The sequence below is a fragment of the Podarcis erhardii genome (assembly GCF_964252035.2).
Source record: "Podarcis erhardii genome assembly, chromosome: 15".
NCBI lineage: Eukaryota > Metazoa > Chordata > Lepidosauria > Squamata > Lacertidae > Podarcis > Podarcis erhardii.
The window spans coordinates 9,011,795-9,033,548 of NC_138505.1; the positions used below are offsets into that span (position 1 = coordinate 9,011,795).

Here is a 21,754-nt window from a genome sequence, read left to right on the forward strand (position 1 = left end):
ACAATCATGAGAGCATAGCTTTGAGTGTGTGTATAGGAGCAGTTTTTGAATTCTGGTGCTGGAGGAGAGTCTTGAGAGTCCCATGGACTGCAAGAAGATCAAACCTCTCCATTCTGAAGGAAATCAGCCCTGAGTGCTCACTGGAAGGACAGATCCTGAAGCCGAGGCTCCAAGACTTTGGCCACCTCGTGAGAAGAGAAGACTCCCTGGAAAAGACCCTGATGTTGGGAAAGATGGAGGGCACAAGGAGAAGGGGACGACAAAGGATGAGATGGTTGGATAGTGTTCTCGAAGCTACCAGCATGAGTTTGACCAGACTGTGGGAGGCAGTGGAAGACAGGAGTGCCTGGCATGCTCTGGTCCAGGGGGTCACCAAGAGTCAGACACAACTAAACGACTAAACAACAACAACAAATAGGAGCAGCGGGTGGCTTCTTATTTACAACAACCAGGCCTGGGGGGGGGGGTTGACTGTCAAGATTCCTCTTCCTTCCTCTTGGTGTTGCCCTTGTAGAACTCAGCGAGGAGTACAGCTAATCGGTCTACTCTGCCTCCCATTGGCTCTGGTGCCCCCTAGTGCCAGTCTCCCTGCCTTCCACCCTACCAGTGTTCCCAGCGGCCACCAACCACTGCTGATGTAAAAGGTAAAGGTAAAGGACCTCTGGACCTCCAGTCAAAGGCGACTATGGGGTTGCGGCGCTCATCTCGCTTTCAGGCCGAGGAAGCCGATGTTTTTCCACAGACAGCTTTCCGGGTCATGTGGCCAGCACGACTAAACCGCTTCTGGCACAGCGGAACACCGTGATGGAAACCAGAGTGCACGGAAATGTTGTTTACCTTCCCGCTGCAGTGGTACCTATTTATCTACTTGCACTAGCGTGCTTTCATTCTGCTAGGTTGGCAGGAGCCGGAACAGAGCAACGGGAGCTCACCCCGTCGCGGGGATTCGAACCGCCGACCTTCTGACTGGCAAGCCCAAGAGGCTCAGTGGTTTAGACCATAGTGCCACGCCAATGATGTGTAGTTGAATTGGTTCCAGGTTTAAGTGGGCCCCCTGGGAAAAGCACATTCTGGGGGCAGTCCCTGGAAAGCTTAGCTTGGCAGTGCCTCCTCACTTTGTTAAATCCGTACCCTTCCTTTCCAGCAAATGGCGCTTAGGGAGGTCTGCAAAGGAAAGGATCTGATGGTTGGGAGGGGATTCCGTTCTCATCCCCTGGGAGATGTCAAGTGTGGCACCTATTTAAAGTGGTGCCTCGCAAGACGAAATTAATTCGTTCTGCGAGTCTCTTCGTCTTGCGTTTTTTTCGTCTTGCGAAGCACGGCTGTTAGCGGCTTAGAAAAAGGGGGGGGGAGGAAAAAAACTCGCAAGAACTCGCAAGACATTTCATCTTGCGAAGCAAGCCCATAGGGAAATTCGTCTTGCGAAGCACCTCAAAAGACAGAAAACTCTTTCATCTAGCAAGTTTTTCGTCTTGCGAGGCATTCGTCTTGCGGGGCACCACTGTACTGGCATAGGCCCATCTTAGGAAGTGGAACCAGACACTGTGGTCAAGGCGAAAGTGGTCCCCAGATGAGATTTCCAGATGGTCGTCACCCTCGTGGAGTGGGGGATTGCAAGTAGCCGATCTGCCGTCTTGAAAGCCACAAGCACAGCCAACAAACCAGACAGAGGTGTCACTGGCGAGGGCAGAAAAATAGACCCTGCCCCACGAGCTTCGGTCTGCCCTCAAAACTCACCGGGGAGGAGGAAAATGGGGATAAAACTAGCATTAGTTTGTTTATTAGATTTCTAGCCCATCTTTTCTTTTCCTGCAAGGAGCTCAAGGTGGCCACATACAAGTGTTTTGCCCTCCCTGTTTCCCCCTCACAACAACCCTATGGGCTGTGTTGATATTTGGTCATCAGATGCATAAAACACTGAGGAAGGGGCACATGACCCCAGGTCTTAAGAACGTAAAAGCAGGATCAGGCCAGTTGCCCATCTTAGCCCAGCATCCCCTTCTTGGAGGATGGCACCGGTCAAGATTAAAGGTAAAGGTAAAGGGACCCCTGACTATTAGGTCCAGTCGTGACCGACTCTGGGGTTGCAGCGCTCATCTTGCTTTATTGGCCGAGGGAGCCGGCATACAGCTTCTGGGTCATGTGGCCAGCATGACTAAGCCGCTTCTGGCAAACCAGTCAGCACACGGATTTATCTTCCCGCCAGAGCACGGATTTATCTTCCCGCCAGAGCGGTACCTATTTATCTACTTGCACTTTGACGTGCTTTCGAACTGCTAGGTGGGCAGGAGCAGGGACTGAGCAACGGGAGCTCACCCCGTCGCGGGGATTCGAACCGCCGACCTTCTGATCGGCAAGTCCTAGGCTCTGTGGTTTAACCCACAGCGCCACCGGTCTAGATTACGATGCACTAAATTCCTCCCATATGGCTGCGGGTGTGTCTTCCCTCCGTGGAAATGAACAGTAACCATTCATTCATATGGGAAAAAGCAAAAGAGGATCACTGTGGATAATATTGTGGGGGGGGTGGCACAGGGGTCCTAAGCTCCCTCCTGCCCCTGATGACCACAGAATCTGAGATGAGGAGATTCTCTCCCCTCCCCACAGAATCTCAGATCCTTATAACATCCAATAGAACTTAATGGGGACCCCTGGGGGTTAGCACTGCTGCCGCCACACCCTTTCATCTGCACAGCAGATTGGTCACCCTAGATTAGGGGTGGGAAACCAGTGGGGAATTAATGGACTAACTCCCATCCTCCTGGGTAGCTCAGCTGGTTAGAGCATGGGGCTGATAACACCAAGGTTGTGGGTTCGATTCCCGTACGGGACAGCTGCATAATCCTGCATCGTGGGAAGCTGAACCAAGTGATCCTCAGGATCCTTCCATCTCTATGGTTCCTCCAGGCCCTATCAGGCACACTGGCTGGGAGTCCAACCACATCAGGAAAGCCACTGTTTCCCCCAGCCCTGTGGCAGAATGAATTTATTTATACATAAATTACAGTGCAGAAGGAAAGGAGGGAGGGCCGATTCACGAGAAACAGAGGAAATCTGAACCCAGAGATCTTGGGGGGGGGGAGGGAAGTGGGGGGGGGAGTCCATGAGCAGAGAGGGGTAGAATGTGGGGAAGATCCGCTGCTGATCCGTGGCTGTTTCACGAGCGTAAAGGTATGCCTTCCCCAGTCCAGCGTTTCTCCAGTCAGATCCCAGTTCTGATTCCAGGTGTGTGTACATGGGGATGGGGGGGGGGCAGAAGGGGCGCTAGTGGGTCTTGCTCGGTGTAGCGACCGGGTAGCGCAGCATCATATGCTCAGCCACTTTGAAAGGCAGCTTCTCGCTGGAGTAGTAGCACACCACCTCGGGGACGCTGTCAAAGAGGCCGCCGGACTGGTCGAGAGTGTACTTGTGATCCTTGGTCTGGGCCACGATGATGTGGACACATCCTTGGCTGGTCCTGGGCGTGGAGGGGGACAAAATTGGGTGTGCGTGAACGGGATGCTTGCATTCCCCGCTCCCCTCTCCATCCTTCCTGCTGGGTGCAAAGGCACCTGTGGCTTAGTCCCCCTCCAAGTTGAAACTCCCAGCCCACTTGATTTATTCCCATTATTCGCGCTTTAAAAGGAAACGTGCCGACTGTCGGAAAGACTGAAAATGAGAGTCATACCTTGGTTCTCAGACATAATCTGTTCCGGAAGTCCGTTTGACTTCTGAAACGTTCACAAACCAAGGCACGGCTTCCGATTGGCTGCAGGAGCTTCAAGCAGAAGCCACGTCAGACATTTGGCTTCCAAAAAACATTCGTAAACCGGAACACTTTCGTAAACCGGATTTTTGGCGTTTGGGAGCCAAAACGTATGAGTACCAAGGTGTTCGAGAACCAAGGTATGACTGTACAGTGGTACCTCAGGTTAAGTACTTAATTCGTTCCGGAGGTCTGTTCTTAACCTGAAACTGTTCTTAACCTGAAGCACCACTTTAGCTAATGGGGCCTCCCACTGCCGCTATACGATTTCTCTTCTCATCCTGAAGCAAAGTTCTTAACCTGAAGCACTATTTCTGGGTTAGCGGAGTCTGTAACCTGAAGCGTATGTAACCTGAAGTGTATGTAACCTGAGGTACCACTGTATATGTAAGCTGAGTCCCATCAATGGAAAAGGCGAGATATATATACACCGTATTTATGCAAATCTAATGCGTCAACAAATCTAATGCGCACCTCAGTTTTTAAAACCTTGAGACCCCCCAAAATTATTCGCTACGTCAGCGGTGCTTTTCAAGCTTGCAATCGAATATAATGTGCACCTGAATATTCGCAATGTAATTTGGCCAAAAAAGGTGCACATTACGTTCGAATAAATATGGTGTGTGTGTGTGTATTCCTCTCCTACACCTGGGATTTGATGTCATCCCGCCTCGTGTGGATGGTTGTGTAGGTCGTTTGGGAATATTATTGACTTCTTACAATAAAAGGGTTTTTGTTTTTTGTTTTTTTTAAAAAAACCTCTTATGTGTGCCAATATGGACCCTTTTTCTTTTGAAGGAACAAACGAAGCCAATAAAATAGTAGCTGCAGGTGAGGCCCGGATCCAGAACACAGAATCACTGGGATGAAGGGAGCTGTAGTTCATCAACGTTCTAATAAATAATAATAATAATAATACATTATTTATTTATATCCCGCCTGCCGAAGCCGGGCTCAGAGTGGCTCTTGGACTCCAGCTCCCATCAGCTCCCAGCCAACATGGCCAAAGGTCAGAGATGATGGGAATTAGGGTCCAGCAGGATGGCAGGGTCCCCAATCAGCATTAAGCAAAGTAGAAAAAAAAGGGAAATAGGCTTTTTCTTTTTAGGCAACGGAGTCAGGAAATGCAAAGGGGCTCAGGAACCCCTGGAGCCCCGGTGCCAGGGGGTCCCTTCTAGGTCCCTGGCCTGCTTCTCGGTGCCTTAGCCCTCCCCTGCCACAACCCAGCACTTCTCCTCGCCCTCTCTTTTCAAATCCCCTTCCCTTCCCAGCTCCGATTGTTTCCAATCCAGGGGCTCAGCATCCTGAGGAAGGAAGTGTGGGCCGCACCCGGCCAGCGATCCTCCGCTGAGGAGCCAGTCCTGGAAAGGGAGGCGGCAGAGCTACACAAGCAAGGTCAGAAAGGCGAAAGGATTCCGGGAATCTGGGTGGGCAGGGTAGAGAACGAGGCAGGGATGGCTGAATGGATCTCCTTTTCCTCCTTGGTCCTGCAGCCCCCGCTCCCATTTCAGGTTCCCCTCTCTCAATTTTCTTGCAAAATGCAAGGCAGAGCACGGCTATGGCTATTTGGACAGGTGGTGGTGCGTTAACTAAAGTAGAGGCGGCCATCGATTCAGGTTTGGGACGCCTGCCCTGCATGCAGAAGGTCACAGGTTAGATCCATTTTTAAACCCTGCAGAGCTACTGCCAGTCAGTGTAGACAACACTGAGCCTGCTAGACCAAAGGGATGAGGCAGGTTCCTAAGTCCCTCTTTAAACCAACCCAGAAGCATGAGGACTAGAACCTTATTATATTCAAGGGAAGGGCTATAGCTCAGTGGTAGAGATCTGCCTTGCATGCAGAAGGTCCCAGGTTTGATCCTGGCATCCCCCAAGGAGGCAGAGAGGAATGCTGCCGGCCTGGGCTGACAACACTGACCCAATGGCTTGGTAAGGGAGATCTGGGAGTGAGTTGACTAAAGATCAGAGACCGCTTTGCCCCCATCCAGCCCTCCTGCCTCGGAGAACGGGCACTCACTTGAGGGCGATGGAGTACTTGCTGGTCGCTGTCTCGCTGGTGCGGACCAGGTAGCCGGCTTCCCGGCACGGCTGCAGCCGGCTCTCCGCCTCGGTTCGAGTGATGGCGCCGTGAAACCAGCTGCAGAGAAAGGAGAGGGTCAGCTTCAGCAATGCTTCTGAATACCAGTTGATGGAAACCTCAGGAGGGGAGAGACCGAGAGCTTGTGGGCACCTGGTGGGCTATTGTCAGCTCAGTTGGTAGAGCAGGTGACTCCTAATCGCAGGGCTGTGGGTTCGAGTCTCACACTGGGTGAAAGATTCCTGCATTGCAGGAGGTTTGTTCCCAAACTTAATCCGTTCTGGACGTGCCGAGTGTCGGAGAGACTGAAAATGGTACAGTCGTACCTTGGTTCTCAAACGTAATCTGTTCCGGAAGTCCGATCGACTTCCAAAGCGTTCGCAAACCAAGGCATGGCTTCTGATTGGCTGATTGGCCCCCAAAACAATGCTGACATTGGCTTCCAAAAAACGTTCACAAACCAGAACACTTACTTCCGGGTTTGCAACGTTCGGGAGCTGATTTGTTCGGGTGCCAAGCTGTACCAGGTGATTCTTGTGGTCCCTTCCAATTCTATGAATCTATGATCTGCTCATGACATCAGAATGCTGGACTGGACAGGCCTCTGGCCTGATCCAGCAGGGCTTTGCTTACCACAGAGCAGTGGTTCCCAGTTAGCAAAGTACTACAGACCCCGTTTTTTGAAAGCCAAGCCATGGGCCCCCTACTTCTGAAAACTGCAATATCTCACCCCAGCGCCTCTCAGCAGCCTGAGCAAAGCCAAGCTGCACCTCCTACTCACAAGGAGACCCTTCCCAGAGCCCAAAGGGGATCTCCTCGCCGCTGGCTCAAGCCCTGCTGCTTGCCCAGGTGGGCCGCTGGCCTGATGCTGTTTTGCATTCTCATCTCCCATCAGCCCCAGCCAGCATGGCCCAACAGTCAGGGATGATGGGAGTTCTAGTTCAAGGGCACCCGGCGGGCACCAGGCTCCCCATTCAGGCGCTTGAAAGCAGTCAGTGCTCACCGGAATGATGCCTAGTGCTGGAATGTCCATAAGTTTATGGAAGTTATTCATCCACACCAGGCACCCCCAAACTCAGCCCTCTAGCTGTTTTGGGACTACAATTCCCATCATCCCTAGCTAACAGGACCAGTGGTCAGGAATGATGGGAATTGTAGTCCCAAAACAGCTGGAGGGCCAAGTTTGGGGATGCCTGATCCACACATATATTTACACTAGTTTTGGGGGTCTTAAACAAGAAGGAAAGGGGGGGGGAGGAACCTGCTTCTTATTAAACTTCTCTGCCTTGTCGCCTGGACAAATTTCTTAACTCGCCATAAGTGATCAGGCAACATTGGGACTGCGTTCCAGGGTGCCCCAGGTATCCTGCTTTTAAACATGGAGGCTTCGCTTTCAGTGGAAAGCCGTCAATAACCCTATCTATCATGGATTTTTCCAAAACTGCCCTCCCCACCTTGCTCTTTTTAAAGCGCTACTTATCCTAAGTCGCCATAGCAACATCCCATGGCAATTAACTTCCCAGGTTTATTATGCTTTCGCATGAAAAGCTTTCCCCTTCTCCGTCCTTGAAAGCTGCCTGCCAATCAGCCTATTCATGAGATGGACCTGCGCCTCCGTGTTTGGAGAAAGAAGGAAGAACAAAACCCTCCCCAATTCATTTTGCTCTCTGCCTGGGGTTCATCAGTTTATAAAACACTAAGGTGGCTTTTATTGCAGGCTGGGTTTAAAAAATAATAATACCCCAAAAACAGTGGAGTTAAAGCACTGACTGTGTGTCTTCCCTCACCCCATTGAGTTGCATCCTTTTCACACTGCAGGTAGGAGCTCACACGGATTAACTAGAGATTCTTAAGAGTTGGAAAAGGACCCTAGTCATCTAGTTCAGCTCTCTGGTCAAGACAATATCTTGCAACTTGCAGCATTCCAGATGGATTCTGCCTAAATCAGGGGTGGAGAACCTTCAGCCCATGGCCAGGAAATGGAATACTGCTTCCAGCTTGGAATACAAATGGTCCCATGAGATCAGAGCAAGCTTCTGGTCCACAGTGAGGAACAGCATAGCACTCAGCTGCTTACTAACTGAGCTGTTCAGATCCTATGATAAACGGGCAAGCTTTGTTCCAGATCTTATACATATTCCATAACCACCAGCGAACTCTGACAATGTACCTCCTGGTTCTACTCCAAAGGACAGAAACTTACTTTTGTTTTTGTCTTTTCAAATAAACAAGGGAGATTTTCAGGGCTCTGAATTTAGGTGATGCATTCCAAGGAGGGGCTGTGTACCCCACGCGTACGAGACCCCCAAATCTCAACGTTTCAAAAGGCTGGTAGAAGCAGGGGAGGGAGGATAAGACCACACCATGTGTATTCTGCACAATAAAAGCAGGACTTTTTAAATAAAGCATGCCTGTTCAGTATATAATTCCTGAATTTATTCCGTTTCCTCAGTTGGGAAGAACTTGGAACACATTTGCTGGGAGGGTGGAAGGGAAGGCAAAGAAAATATCCCACAGACAGACAGACTTGGTGAAATTCGCAAGGAATCTTGTGCCGCTTAATGAGGACCAGCAACTTGCCTTCTTCTGTTTGTTTGTTTTTAAACAAATGAATGCTGGGGGATGTTGAACTACATCCCAGACTATCGGATTCTAAGAGGCCTGCAGAGGTACAGAATATAAACAGCTATGGTGCCAACAACGGTCCGTATAGTTAAAGCCATGGTTTTCCCAGTAGTGATGTATGGAAGTGAGAGCTGGACCATCAAGAAGGCTGATCGCCCAAGAATGGATGCTTTGAATTCTGGTACTGGAGGAGACTCTTGAGAGTCCCATGGACTGCAAGAAGATCAAACCTATCCATTCTTAAGGAAATCAGCCCTGAGTGCTCCCTGGAAGGACAGATCCTGAAGCTGAGGCTCCAATACTTTGGCCACCTCATGAGAAGAGAAGACTCCCTGGAAAAGACCCTGATGTTGGGAAAGATGGAGGGCACAAGGAGAAGGGGACGACAGAGGATGAGATGGTGGGACAGTGTTCTCAAAGCTACCAGCATGAGTTTGAGCAAACTGCGGGAGGCAGTGGAAGACAGGAGTGCCTGGCGTGCTCTGGTCCAGGGGGTCACCAAGAGTCGGAGACGACTAAATAACAACACCATGGTGCTGAGGCTATCTTTGGCTGCTGGACACTTACGGCTGCTTCTCCAAGGCAAGAGAAGGATCCACACGGTCCGCATCTGGGTCTGGCTCTGCCACTGCCATGGGCTTCACCATCTTGGAGGGCCAGCTCCGCTGGCGGCGATGCTGCTGTTGCCGTGGCTGTGCTGGAGCCTCATCTTTGGGCGCTGGGGGTCTCTCTGGCCCGTCAAACTGCACTGGAAGGAAAGGGGAAGAGTCTTCACGGACACGCCACACATCCACCAATGGGAGTCCAGCGCTGCTAGCGACTTGCAAGTTATTATCAACTGCATCTGTAGTCAATCTGTGGATCATCTGGTGTCATAATTATGGCCGGCGACTGATGGGTGGGTGCCAAAGTCAGCCCTCTGGAGTAGGTTTATGGAATTCATTCATCTACACATAGATTTACGTGAGTTAGGTAAAGGTAAAGGGACCCCTGACCATTAGGTCCAGTCGTGGCCAACTCTGGGGTTGTGGCGCTCATCTCGCTTTATTGGCCGAGGGAGCCGGCGTACAGCTTCCAGGTCATGTGGCCAGCATGACTAAGCTGCTTCTGGCGAACCAGAGCAGCGCACGGAAACGCCGTTTACCTCCCCACCGGAGCGGTACCTATTTATCTACTTGCACTTTGAAGTGCTTTCAAACTGCTAGGTTGGCAGGGACCGAGCAACAGGAGCTCACCCCATCGCAGGGATTCAAACCGCCAACCTTCTGATCAGCAAGTCCTAGGCTCTGTGGTTTAACCCACAGCACCACCCACGTCCCCTTACGTGAGTTATTTGGGTCTTAAACAGAACAGAAGAAGAGCAGCTTCTGGTTAAACTTCTCTGCCTGGTCGCCTGGACAAATTTCTGAGCTCACCATAGGTGACCAGGCAAATAAACCTGATACAACCCACCTGATACAAGCCCAACCCTAATCTCCGCATGCGCACACTGTCTCTTACCTGAGAGAGCTTTCACGATCTGATCTTTCTTCCACTCCCAGGGCTGTTCGTACTCAGCTGGCGGCCGCTCGTCATTCTCCGGGAGCCGGGCCTCTGGCTTGGGCCCAGCTTCCGCCGGTTCGTAGGGGGTGTCATAGAGTTGTGGCGGTTTGGCCCCTTGGCGCTTAATAGTTGTAGTTGTAGCAGCAGCAACAGCAGCAGCAGCAGCAGCAGCAGGGGGGTCTCCTTTGGCCTCCACCGGCTCATCCAACAGCAAGATGGCTTTGACGAGAGGGTCTTTTGAACCCCGCCTGCGGATTTCTGGGAGGCAAACGGGGTGGAAAGGTCAGGGTCTCTCTGCACCCATCACCGTTTGTGTAAAAGGTACCCATTCCCCCCCCCCTCTGGGTACCACATTTGTGTGTGTGTGTGTGTGTGTGTGTGTGTGCGCGCGCAAGCGCACTCTATGCTTAGCATAGAGATCAGAAGGCTGGTAGTTCAAATCCCCATGACAGGGGTGAGCTCCCGTTGCTCTGTCCCAGCTCCTGCCAACCTAGCGGTTCGAAAGCACACCAGTACAAGTAGATAAATAGGTACCGATGTGGCGGGAAGGTAAACAGCATTTCCGTGCGCTCTGGCTTCCGTCACGGTGTCCCGTTGCACCAGAAGCGGTTTAGTCATGCTGGCCACATGACCCGGAAAGCTGTCTGTGGACAAACGCCGGCTTCCTCGGCCTGAAAGCGAGATGAGCGCCACAACCCCATAGTCACCTTTGACTGGACTTACTGTATTTTTTGCTCCGTAAGATGCACTTTTTTCCTCCTAAAAAGTAAGGGGAAATGTCTGTGCGTCTTATGGAGCGAATGTGTGGTCCCTGGAGCCAAATCGCCAGAGTGTGGCACGCTCCTGGGCTGCTCTTTGGGGGTGGTGAGGGGGGGGCATGCTGCTCTGCTGGCAGCCTCTGCTTTTCCCTGAAGCCCCGGGAAGGTTTGGGGGCAGCGGGCAGGCTGTGTGCTCCTGGGCTGCTCTTTGGGGGTGGGGAGCAGCAAATTGCCGTATCTCAGTGTCTCCTAATTCAAAGGCTTGATTGCCTGACTAGATTCTGAGCTCCATTTGAAGTTTAAAAATATTAAGTTTGGGGATTTCTTCAAGTAGCAGTTTTGCGGAAATAGTCATAAATACATGCAAAGAATCTCCACAAACCAGTAATGGTGAGCTCAGCTAAAACCGAGCAGGCATCTGGCTCAGTAACAGTTTAAACTGCATAGCTATAACCGGACATCCTGTGTGTTTGTGTGTGGACCATGTTCCTAGCAGCTAATCTTTATTGCTGAAAAGAGGCACTGATATTCCACTCCAAATCTATCATTCATTATACACATTCTTACAAGTACAGACCACCTATACCAAACCAAAAACATTGTGTTCTCTTGGTATTGAATGGAAGCTATATATCTGCCCTCTTTTCCTCCTCTACTCTTTGCTCAATCACTCCATTTCCCACTCTTTGAATCTTCCTTTCAAAACAACCATGCCTGTTTTGAGAAAGCTTCACAGATTTAGGAACTGGAGCGCAATCATTTTATCTCTTTGCTGTTCCTCTATACTCCAAGCACTTCTCATTTGCACAGCCCTGGTTTCTCTCCCGGACTATTGCCATTCTTGATTAATAACAGCAAAATGCTCAAATTTTAGTTTATGTGACCGCTGCCAATACTGACTTCGCAGTGATAATGAAAAGAGCTACATTGTAATGGAATGTCTATCCTTTTTTCCATTCTCTTCATTATATACCGTGGCTCGCTTAAAAGCAACAAAGTGGACAGAAGCCGCCCGCTTTGCTGTTTTAAATAGTTTAGTACAACATTTGAGTCAAAAATTTTCTTCTTGTTGTTTTCGTGCTCTAAAAACTAGGTGCATCTTATGGTCGGGTGCGTCATATGGAGCGAAAAATACGGTAATCATCCAGGGGTCCTTTGCCTTTATTATGCATATGTGTGAGTGCGAGTGAGTGAAAAAGAGCAATTTCTCTGTGTGTATGTACCCTATTCAATCTAATGGGTCCTTTGCTGCCAGACAAAGTAGACAAAAGTTTTTTTTTTTTTTTTAAATAAATTTTATAGCAGAGATGCACTTAGTTCCAGGACTGCATGGTGAACAAGCTAGCAACCCTGTTAGGTTTCTCTTATGCCTAATTCCTCAACATGAAATGGGTTGTGTCGCAGGGAACAGCTAGAACAATGCCTCGTGGGTTCTCATTCCATGATACTTTCCACTCGATTCTGATTTTTCCTAGAACAAACATTGCTTCCGTTTTGTGACCTGTCCGCTTATGTACTCTAGTACAGTATTCTAGTAAAGATTTTTTAATTCCTTGCTTCCGATTCATCTGGTTTTCTCCTCAGAACTCAAAACATGGGTGAGGCAAAGTTAAGAGACTGACTCTGTATGAGGCAGCTTCCCAAAATCTAGGAAGGGACCCCGAGGGTCATCTAGTCCAATCCCCTGCAATGCAGGAATCTTTTGCCCAGCATGGGGCTTGAACCCACCAAGCCTGAGATTAAAAGCTTCCCACGTTCCTATTTAAACCAACCCTTTATGGGTTTTCTACCCGGACACTGAGGTCCAGCGCCAAGGGCCTTCTGGCGGTTCCCTCATTGCAAGAAGCCAAGTTACAGGGAACCAGGCAGAGGGCCTTCTCGGTGGTGGCACCCACCCTATGGGACGCCCTCTCACCAGATGTCAAAGAGAAAAACAACTACCAAACTTTTAGAAGACATCTGAAGGCAGCCCTGTTTAGGGAGGCTTTTAATGTTTGATGTATTTCGGTATTTTAATATTTTTTTGGAAGCCGCCCAGAGTGGCTGGGGAAGCCCAGCCAGATGGGTGGGGTATAAATAATAAATTATTATTATTATAAACGTATTTTTTTTATTAAAGATTTCCTGGTTTGCAAACGTATGTGCAATGTCTCCTTTTTTCAAGTTACATTTTCTACAGATCAGTTTCGTTCGTTGAGACGTTAGTGCAGGGCTCGGCAAGGTTTACCTTGCCTGGGCCAGTTCACTCCCGTGGAGATCGCTCCGTGGGCTGGACTGCGTCTGTGCATTTGCAGATGCAATTTTTGGCACCTGAGTCCGCGCAGATGCGATTTCCGGCGCAGCGGAAGTGAAAACCTGCTCCAAGCTGCGCCGCTTTAGCGCACCGCGCGGGGACTCACTGAGCGGACGGCTCAGTTTGGGGGCGACTCGTGGACCGTTGCTGACCCCTGCATTAGTGTTACATTAGGATGAAAAGGGGGAAAGAGGTGGAGGGAGGAATGGTGAGTGGGGCTTGGGTCCGGTAGCGATGTTTGTATTTTATTTAATGTATGTGTGGGGTTTTGTGTCCGCGTCGCTTGTGCAGGTTCTTTGCTATTCGCTTGTGAGCCTTTGGTGGTAAGAGAGGTTGGGGTTGGCCTCAGATGTGGTTGTCTGTTTGTGACCAGCTGTGATGAACTTTGTTTTCGTGTGTGAGTGGAGCCCGGTTTTCTAAACCGCGAAGGGCGGGGTATAAATAAATTATTATTATTATTATTATTATTATTATTATTATTATTATTATTATTATTATTGTTATTGAATCAGGTTAGCCATATTGGATGCTGTTGGTGGGTTCTTGTCGTCGTCTTGTTGGGCTGTGTATGTGATAAAGGGGAGCCATAGGCGTCTTCTTCCATTTGTCCCCGTGTCAGTTTAAAGTTTATTGGTTAGTTTTTCTAAGGAGGCTGTTTCCCATACTATTTGGTACCATTGGTCCATGCTGACAGGTCTCTCCAGTGTCTGGCTATGATGTTAAAATCAACCCTTTATGTGAAACCATGAGGACTAGAAACTCCCTTTATTTCCAGGGAAAGAGCCATCGTCCAGTGGGAGAGTACCTGCATTCAGTGGTGTAGCATGGGGGGTGCAGGGGGGGCCGGCCGCACCGGGTGCAACATCTGGGGTGGGGGGCGCGCTTGCACTTGCAGCTCTCTGCCCCTACCTGGCTCACGGGTTAGGGGGCGCAAATTACTTGCCTTGCCCCGGGTGCTGACAACCCACGCTACGCCACTGCCTGCATTGCACGGTCCCGGGTTCAAATCCCGGGAGCATCTCCAGGGAGGGCTGGGAGAGAGAGACAAACAGACTCCCTGCCCGAAATCCTGGACAGATGCTGCCAGCCAGTGCATGCAACACTGACTCGGTGCAAATCAGCCTTCCTCTGTTCTTGATGGGAAGGACTGGACTGTCTCCTACCCTGCGGTGGGTCAAAACCAGGAGAGGCGAATGTAGGATGTGGGAAACCCTCGCACTCGAAACCAGCGTCTGCGGTAAAAGCGCCCATATCCTGCGCACGGACGCCACCTCCACCAACAATGCCCCACATCGCCTCCGGCTTCCGGTGCTACCATTTCCTGTTATTCTGTGTCAGCTCCGGGTGGGAACGCCACGGGCCTGAGAGCCCAGGGCAGGCATCCGGCTGGTTGCTAGGCAACCGGCCACGTTTGAGGCCTGTTTGTTTTTACAAAAAGGCAGGGGTCCGTCAGGGCAGGGCCTGGGGTGGGGTGGGGTGTCGCAGAGCTCCAGGGCCCCACGCGGCAGAATGAGGCCCCTCAGGTGTTAACTGACTCGAGCAAGTTAGAAATAAGGCCCCGAATCACACACTTGAAGCAGTAAATTGCACCACTTTAAACTGTCATGGCTTCCCCCCCAAAGGATCCTGGGAAATGTAGCTTGCGATGGGTGCTGAGAGTTGTTAAGAAACCCCTCTCCCCGCTCACTGTGCAGAGCTACCATTCTCAGCATGCTTTTAACATACCCTCCAACATTTCTCTGATGAAAATAGGGATGTCCTATTCTATTATTATTACTATTACTATTATTATTATTATTATTATTATTATTATTATTATTATTACTATTTTATTTATACCCCGTCCACTCGGGATGGCTTCCAACGTATATAAAAACATAATAAAAACTTTATAAACTTCCAATCCCAGAGCTACCATTCTCAGCGTGCTTTTAACATACCCTCCAACATTTCTCTGATGAAAATAAGGATGCCCTATTCTATAATAATAATAATAATAATTTTATTATTTATACCCCATCCATCTGACTGGGTTGCCCCAGCCACTCGGGGCGGCTTCCAATGTATATAAAAACATAATAAAACCTTTATAAATTTCCCCATACAGGGCTGCCTTCAGTTTTCTTATAAAGGTTATATAGTTACTTATCTCCTTGGCTCGGGGGGAGGGGGCGGTTTGCATAACTCCATACCCTCCAGCATTTCTTTGATGAAAATAGGGATGTCCTAAGGAAAAGCAGGACATTCCGGGATCAAATCTGAAACTGGGACGACTTCTGTAAATCCAGGATTGTCCCTGGAAAATAGGGGCACTTGGAGGATCACTCTGAGAGAAGTAAATGACTTTTCTCAGGATTTTCTCCAACATTTCATCAGTGAGAATAGACACGTCCTCTCCAACATTTCTCTGATGAAAATAGGGACGTCCTAAAGAAAAGAGGGATATTCTGGGATCAAATCAGAAACCGGGATGGCTTCTATAAACCCGGGACTGTCCCTGGAAAATAGGGACAATTGGAGGGTCTGCTTTTAACAAGCAACCCTTCTTCCTTTGGGAATTGTAGTTCTTGGTTAGGCAACCCCCTCTTCCCCTCAACAGAGCTACAATTCCCAGAGTTGGTAGGAGCAAAAATGTCACAGTATTCACTGTGGAGGAAGCCATGATCTTTAAACGCACGCTGCAGATGCGCTCAAAAAGCACCATAATATTCCATCACTCTCTCTGCCCTTGCAAAGCGACCTTGCAAAAAAAGATGACCTGAGATAAAAGTTAGCTACTGTAAAACAAGCATGCTGCTTTTAATTTGAGAAAGCAAATTTTTGGCACAGCTGGGAGACAGGGCACAAATCTGGTGGCGGCTGAGGGGCAGGGGAGGGGGGGTCTAACGGGAAAAAGAAATCTGGGTCAGGAAACCAGCTCTCTCCTTTCCTGCCTCTCTGCTGGGAGAGATAAGGTTGTGGGGGAGTTGTTTTGTTTTGTTTTAATTTTGGTGGGAAGAGAAAAGGAGCAGCTGGGGTGCGAGTGACCCCCAGCAGGGTGGGTCAAGGGGTCCCAACCTCACACTGACAATGTGGGAAATAGGGGATCGGTGGGGGTTCAGGCCTCTTGAAATCTGAATTTAATAACATGAAACCATGCCCACATAGGCGCTTCTAGCAGTGGTGGGTGGGGCCTGGGGCAAAAGTGGGAAGGCAAAAGGTTTAAATTTTGTATAGTAGACTAGTTTCTATACACCCCCACAGGGCTGGATATGGTATATGTCCAGCTGTCCTTTGTCAGCAACAAATTGTCGCTGTTTTTGTGTTGAATATATGCTATATGGTAATTAATGGGCCTAATAGGTATCTAAAGCCATTTGCACATAACAAAATATGTATTTTATCAAAGTAATTGATATAGAAATGAGTAAACCAGTGATATTTTAGGGAGCAGGCTAGCAGGCGGGGCCCATCACTTACATCATAGGAGCCTACACAGCACAAAACACTGTTGCTGTATGTAGGTTTTATCTTATTTGTTTTTTATCTTATATTTTGGAAATGTACACCCAGTTTTTTTCCCTTTAAATTTTTTTGGAGGCCCCCAAGAGAGAGGGGCCCTAAGCTATAGCTTGTTTAGCTTATACATACATCTGGCACTGCACACCCCTGTATTTCAATCATGGCTAAACCATTGCCCCAGCCATTGTGAATGGAACCGCTTTTTCTGCACAGCCAGAGCTTAGCTTGTGGGACTCCCTGCCACAAGATCTGGTAACTGACCAGGCACTTGAATGATGTGAAGTCGGGAAGCAGGAAATCATTGGTAGAAAAACTGAAAACTGGTAGGAAAATTGAAGCTGAGGCTCCAATACTTTGGCCACCTCATGAGAAGAGAAGACTCCCTGGAAAAGACCCTGATGTTGGGAAAGATGGAGGACACAAGGAGAAGGGGACGACAGAGGACGAGATGGTTGGATAGTGTTCTCAAAGCTACCAACATGAGTTTGACCAAACTGTGGGAGGCAGTGGAAGACAGGAGTGCCTGGCGTGCTCTGGTCCAGGGGGTCATGAAGAGTCGGACACAACTAAACAACAACAACAACACAGGAAAACTGATAGTCAAGGATGATGGGTGCCAGGGTCCCAGCCGCCTCTAGAGGGCCATGGATGCTCCACCTTTGTTCTATAGGGTGCAGCCTCTGTCCTCACAGGGAAACTATGAAGGCCAACTTGGTCCTAGCCAAGAACCCATATGAACCCTAAAGAAAATGTCCCAGAATTCTTGACAACAACAAGGTTCTCATGACAAACTAGCAAGGATTCGGCAGCAAACGTCGTGGCAAGAATTTTCCTCCAGCGAGACACCTCAAAAAACCTTGCATTTGACTGATCAGTCAGTCATGAGTGAGGTGGCGGCGTTGGCATTGAAACAACTGGGCTGGCAAACCAAGGCCTGCCAGGTTTCTTTGCCTCCACCCCTCAGGGTGTCGAGAAAGGAAACGTTAAAAAGATGACCTTTCTTTGGAACAATTAACGGCGGCTCCAGTTTTCCAAACTGCTAAGCTGTCTCACGCTCCGTTCGATGTCGCCAAGAGGGCATGGACGGACGGACGGACTCCAGAAAGGGACATGGGCAGGTGATGTCAACTCTCCCCTCGTCTCGGGATTTTGAGGCTGGCGTGGCCGCCTAAGGGCTCCCCCCCCCCCAGCAGACGCGCCTGGACACTTACCGGTGATCATCTGCTGGGCATCGTATGGCTCCATATAGCCGTCATTTTCCCCTAGCCTCTCGGCGTCTCGCTGACCCTTGGTGCGCTTGGCATCATACGGGTCGGCGTAATCTTCCAGGATAATAACCTTGACGGCAAAGGGAAGGGGTGCAAAGTCAACATTAAGCAATCAGGTGAGGCTTATTTCACAGAACTGTTGAGCTGGAAGGGACCCAAAGGCTCATCTAGTCCAACCCCCTGAAATGCATATTTGTGTGTGGCTCCTCTCATGTGGCCAACATCCCACTCCAGGCCCTGTCTGCACATTATGTTTTAAGCACTATGATAGTATTTTAAACAGCCATGGCTCCCCCCGCCAAGAATCCTGGGAACTGTAGTTTGTTCAGGGTGCTGAAAATTGTTTGGAGACTCCTGCCCTTGTATTTCCTTCCCAGAGTGGTTTAGCCATCCATTCCTCTTCCCAGGAAACTCTCCTAAGGCCACACCCCCTCCCCAAGCCACACCCCCTGGTCTGGGAAAAGGTTGCCCTCTTTTAAAGGACGGCACTATTTTGGTGGTTTCCTTGTTTTTCATTTACGTGTCTTATTGTAAAGCACCCTGTCGTGCAAATGGCAGCGTATAAATCACCTAAATTACAAATAAATTAATAGATAGCGGGGCCTGCAACAAAATGTTGTGGTATGGAGTGTGCTTGTTCTGGGTTCTTGCCAGTCAGCCAGCCATGCCCCCTTTCAGGTGCTCCATTCCATTCCTCCTCATGTTTTCAGGTCTTCTGTGGCCACTGAGCATGCTCAGTCCTCATTCAGCAGTTTCTGCCTCTTCCCCACCCTCTTTTTCTAAAGATTATTGTTTCCTTCTGCAAAGCTCGAGACCCACCTCCAGGTAAACCTGCTGCCACCGTCCTGCTGTGTGTGGCTGGTGCTGTTTTGGCCATGTAATGATTGGCACGTTCCCCCAAACATTGTAAACAGAAGGACCAATGACAATAGTACCCCCCATAAATGACAGGAGCACCTCAGAATTTAAGTAACAACAATGATTTTTACATAAAGTAGAAGTTCTGGGGAGGTTGCTTATAAATTCTGTACACTGATGGTGCTGTGCAAACAAAGAACGGAACTATTTATATTTCTGTATACGGGATTAAAAACCGCAGGAGTTTCTCCTCTCATATAAAGTGCTGTTCGGACGTCCTTCAAAACGGAACCCCAGAAAGCAGATTAATTATTTTAGGCTTTTCGTTTTGCTTTTAAGGAGCCCTTTTATAATTTCCCACCACGTTCTATCTGCAGCCGACAGCCTGAGCCCATCCCTGAACTAAGGACGCCCTTCTCTTCCGACGTCGGGCAGCTCAAAGAGCCACCCACTCTCTTCCTCGCCTCTTATTCTCACTCTGCATAACAAGAAACATGGTGGTTTTGAGTCCAGCTAAATTAAGCGTAGCATCAAGGCTCTCACAAATCAAGCAATTGCTTATATCTTTTTCTTTTTTTTTTAATGTGATTAATTAGCTTGTGCAGGGAGTGGAAGAGAGGCAAAGGAATTGGAAGCACATCCACGGCAGATGAAAGGATGCTAGGGCGAGGGGTGCCCTCGAGGTTAATTGGGTAGCAAAACCAAAAGTGGCATTAAGCGGTGTCAAGTTGGTATAGGCAGAGAGTTCTTAGAAGGTCATCTTCTTTTGGCAACTGAGAAAGGGCATGGAGAATAAATGCGGCCTACCCATTATAAGCCTGTCCAATGGGAATATGCTGGCACCACCATGGAAAGGTTATCGGAATAAGCAGCATCCTTACCGTCTCCTGTTTAGCCTTCTCTGACTCGGGAGCTGCAACCAGAGTGGGACTCGGGGCGCTCCCAGGGTAGTTCTTTCCGTTTTTCTCGTGAGCATCCACTTTGATGAGCCGGTTGATGTAGGTCCCGCAGCCGGTGTTGCCTTTGGGCGCCCCCCGTGCCGGTTCGTCCGTGGGGGCCCCATCCACCCGCGAATTCTTGCGCATCTTCCCCGCGGCGGCTTGCAGCAGGCCCTGGAGGTTGTCCCGTGAAAGCCGGCTGCTTCCGCCATCTTTCCCTGGCAGAAGCAGGGTCCGCGGGCCGCCCAGCTCAGTAGCAGAGTTTTTCCGGTTCTTCCCGGGCAGAGAAGCCGCCGTGCCCGCTTCGGGAGGACCTAGGCTCTTGCGTGAGGCACTGCACAGCTTCCCAAGGTTGGCGGCACTGCCCGGCTTGGCTCTCTCCGAAACCGTTTTCAGGCTGGACGGAAACTCTTTGAACCACTTGGCAGCCATGGGGGGGGGGGAGAGGGCACCAGACGGCAGCAGGGGTCAAGGAGAAGCTGAGTTTGGGGTACCGCTGGGGAAAGGACGGAGGCCTGCGCCAGGGCTGACACAGGCGGTCTTGGGAGCCTGAGATGGAGGCCTCAAACCGGCCACGCGCCCCCTGACAACCCAGCCACGTAACTCGGAGAAGGGCGGCCAGAGGCGAGGGGAGGCCCAGCACCCAAAGGATAGGAAAGGCATTCCCTGGGCAAAGGAGGTGAGGAGCTGGCCAGGATTAGGGCCAATACCTGGTCACCTTTGTCCTGCCCAATTCCTCTTTCTCCCAAGGAATTAAAAGCCACCACTTCCAACTGAATAGTAAAGGAGTTTAAAAGGAAGCAGAACTGGCCAGCGGAGAGGGAAGCATCAATTTGGGTGGATCGGTAAAACAGTTACACCTACGGAAATATAACACTCATCCAACAATATGAGCAACTGGGAGAGCGCATTGAGGTGGAGGACCCCCGGGGCCCCCTTTTAATGCCTCATTTGCCCAGCTCTGTAGCCCCCCCCCAAAAAGTGGGTAGACAACTTTTCTCTCTATCTGCCAACAAGGAGGTGAGCTGGGAGTCAGAGTAGTAAGAATTTTAAATTTTAACTATGAGGGGCTTTGGAAGGAAGGGCAACTAGTGCTTCCCCACTTTTTTTGGGGGGGGGGTGAGATCAAACAAGTTATATCTCCTAAACCCTTTGCAGCAGACAGAAGGGGTCTTAAATTTTCATTTTTGGAAAGGAAAAAAGACATAGACTTTTCCTAATAAGAGGCAGGGGAGAAAAATAATTTGTGGGAGATCCAGCTAGCAGGCAGAAGTGGGGCTTCTTGGTTCTGGGGGTGGGAGGGGGCCACAAAACAAGAGGCGGGTGCCTCTCAAGGCTATTAGGGGCATGGAAAGGGGTCTTTCCAAGAGGGGGATCCTTTTACACAGCGGGAAGGGGGCAGCAAAGGATCATCCCTCCCTCTCCTTTACCCAGCCCTGGGGTGAGGTCGCCCCATGGCGCCCTCGGGCTCCGCTGTTTGGTTTTGCTTTTACCTGCTTTTGCTCGACGGGACCCCCGGCCGCTGCTTTTCCACGCCGTCCCAAGGCGCCTCTCCCGCCGCTGCTGCCGGACAGGGAAGGCGAGAGGGCGGCTGGCTCTGGCAAGAAGCCTCCCCGCCCAGATCCGGAGGGGGCGGCCTGGAGAGCCGCGAGGGGTCCGGCCTCGGGGCGCGGAAGAGAGAGGCGAGGAGCGGAGCCCGGGCGCGCAACTTGCGCGTTTTCACGGGGCTTGTACGCCAGCTTTTCTTCAAGGTTTGAAATTTAGTAAACATGCACTTTACAAAAAAAAAGGTTGCGTGGTGAATTATAAACATTACTTCTCCATCCTCCCCTTTCTTCCTCCTTTCCTATAGATTGTCTCCAACTCAAAGTAAACCCCTTGAAATTAATGGATCGAGTTAGTCATGCCCATCAGTTTCTTTTCTTATTATTTTCATTTATATACATTTATATTATTTTGCCAGATTTTAACATTTTCGATTTCGACTCCCTTCCCCCACCTCCTGCAGTTCCTTACATCCCCTCCCATCTTTTCCTGCATGCTCCAAATTATCTTAACTTATTCTTTTATTCGTCTATTCTGATATAGATCTCATTCATATATATATATATATATATATATTTGCTTTCGTAGATTTTCACGGGTACAG

The 21,754-nt window shown here is 49.8% G+C and overlaps 2 protein-coding genes across 3 annotated transcripts in view; one reads left to right on the top strand and one right to left on the bottom strand.

The window, feature by feature from the left end:
- Positions 1-2,788: 2,788 nt before the first annotated feature.
- Positions 2,789-21,274, bottom strand: SHE (Src homology 2 domain containing E). Its single transcript, XM_081841119.1, has 6 exons — positions 19,549-21,274; positions 17,753-17,879; positions 9,948-10,247; positions 9,015-9,195; positions 5,763-5,882; positions 2,789-3,457 (listed from the first exon to the last, which is right to left on the bottom strand). The coding sequence occupies exons 1-6, from the start codon at positions 20,035-20,037 to the stop codon at positions 3,265-3,267; spliced, it is 1,410 nt and encodes a 469-aa protein (XP_081697245.1). The 5' UTR covers positions 20,038-21,274; the 3' UTR covers positions 2,789-3,264.
- Positions 13,184-21,754, top strand: part of TDRD10 (tudor domain containing 10) — a 37,152-nt gene continuing 28,581 nt past the window's right edge. For both annotated transcript variants that reach the window (XM_081841167.1, XM_081841166.1), the window contains exons 1-2: positions 13,184-13,252; positions 14,186-14,277. In XM_081841167.1, coding sequence (XP_081697293.1) covers positions 13,216-13,252; positions 14,186-14,277 — 129 coding nt within the window. In that variant the 5' untranslated portion in view covers positions 13,184-13,215. The remainder of the gene's footprint in view (positions 13,253-14,185; positions 14,278-21,754) is intronic.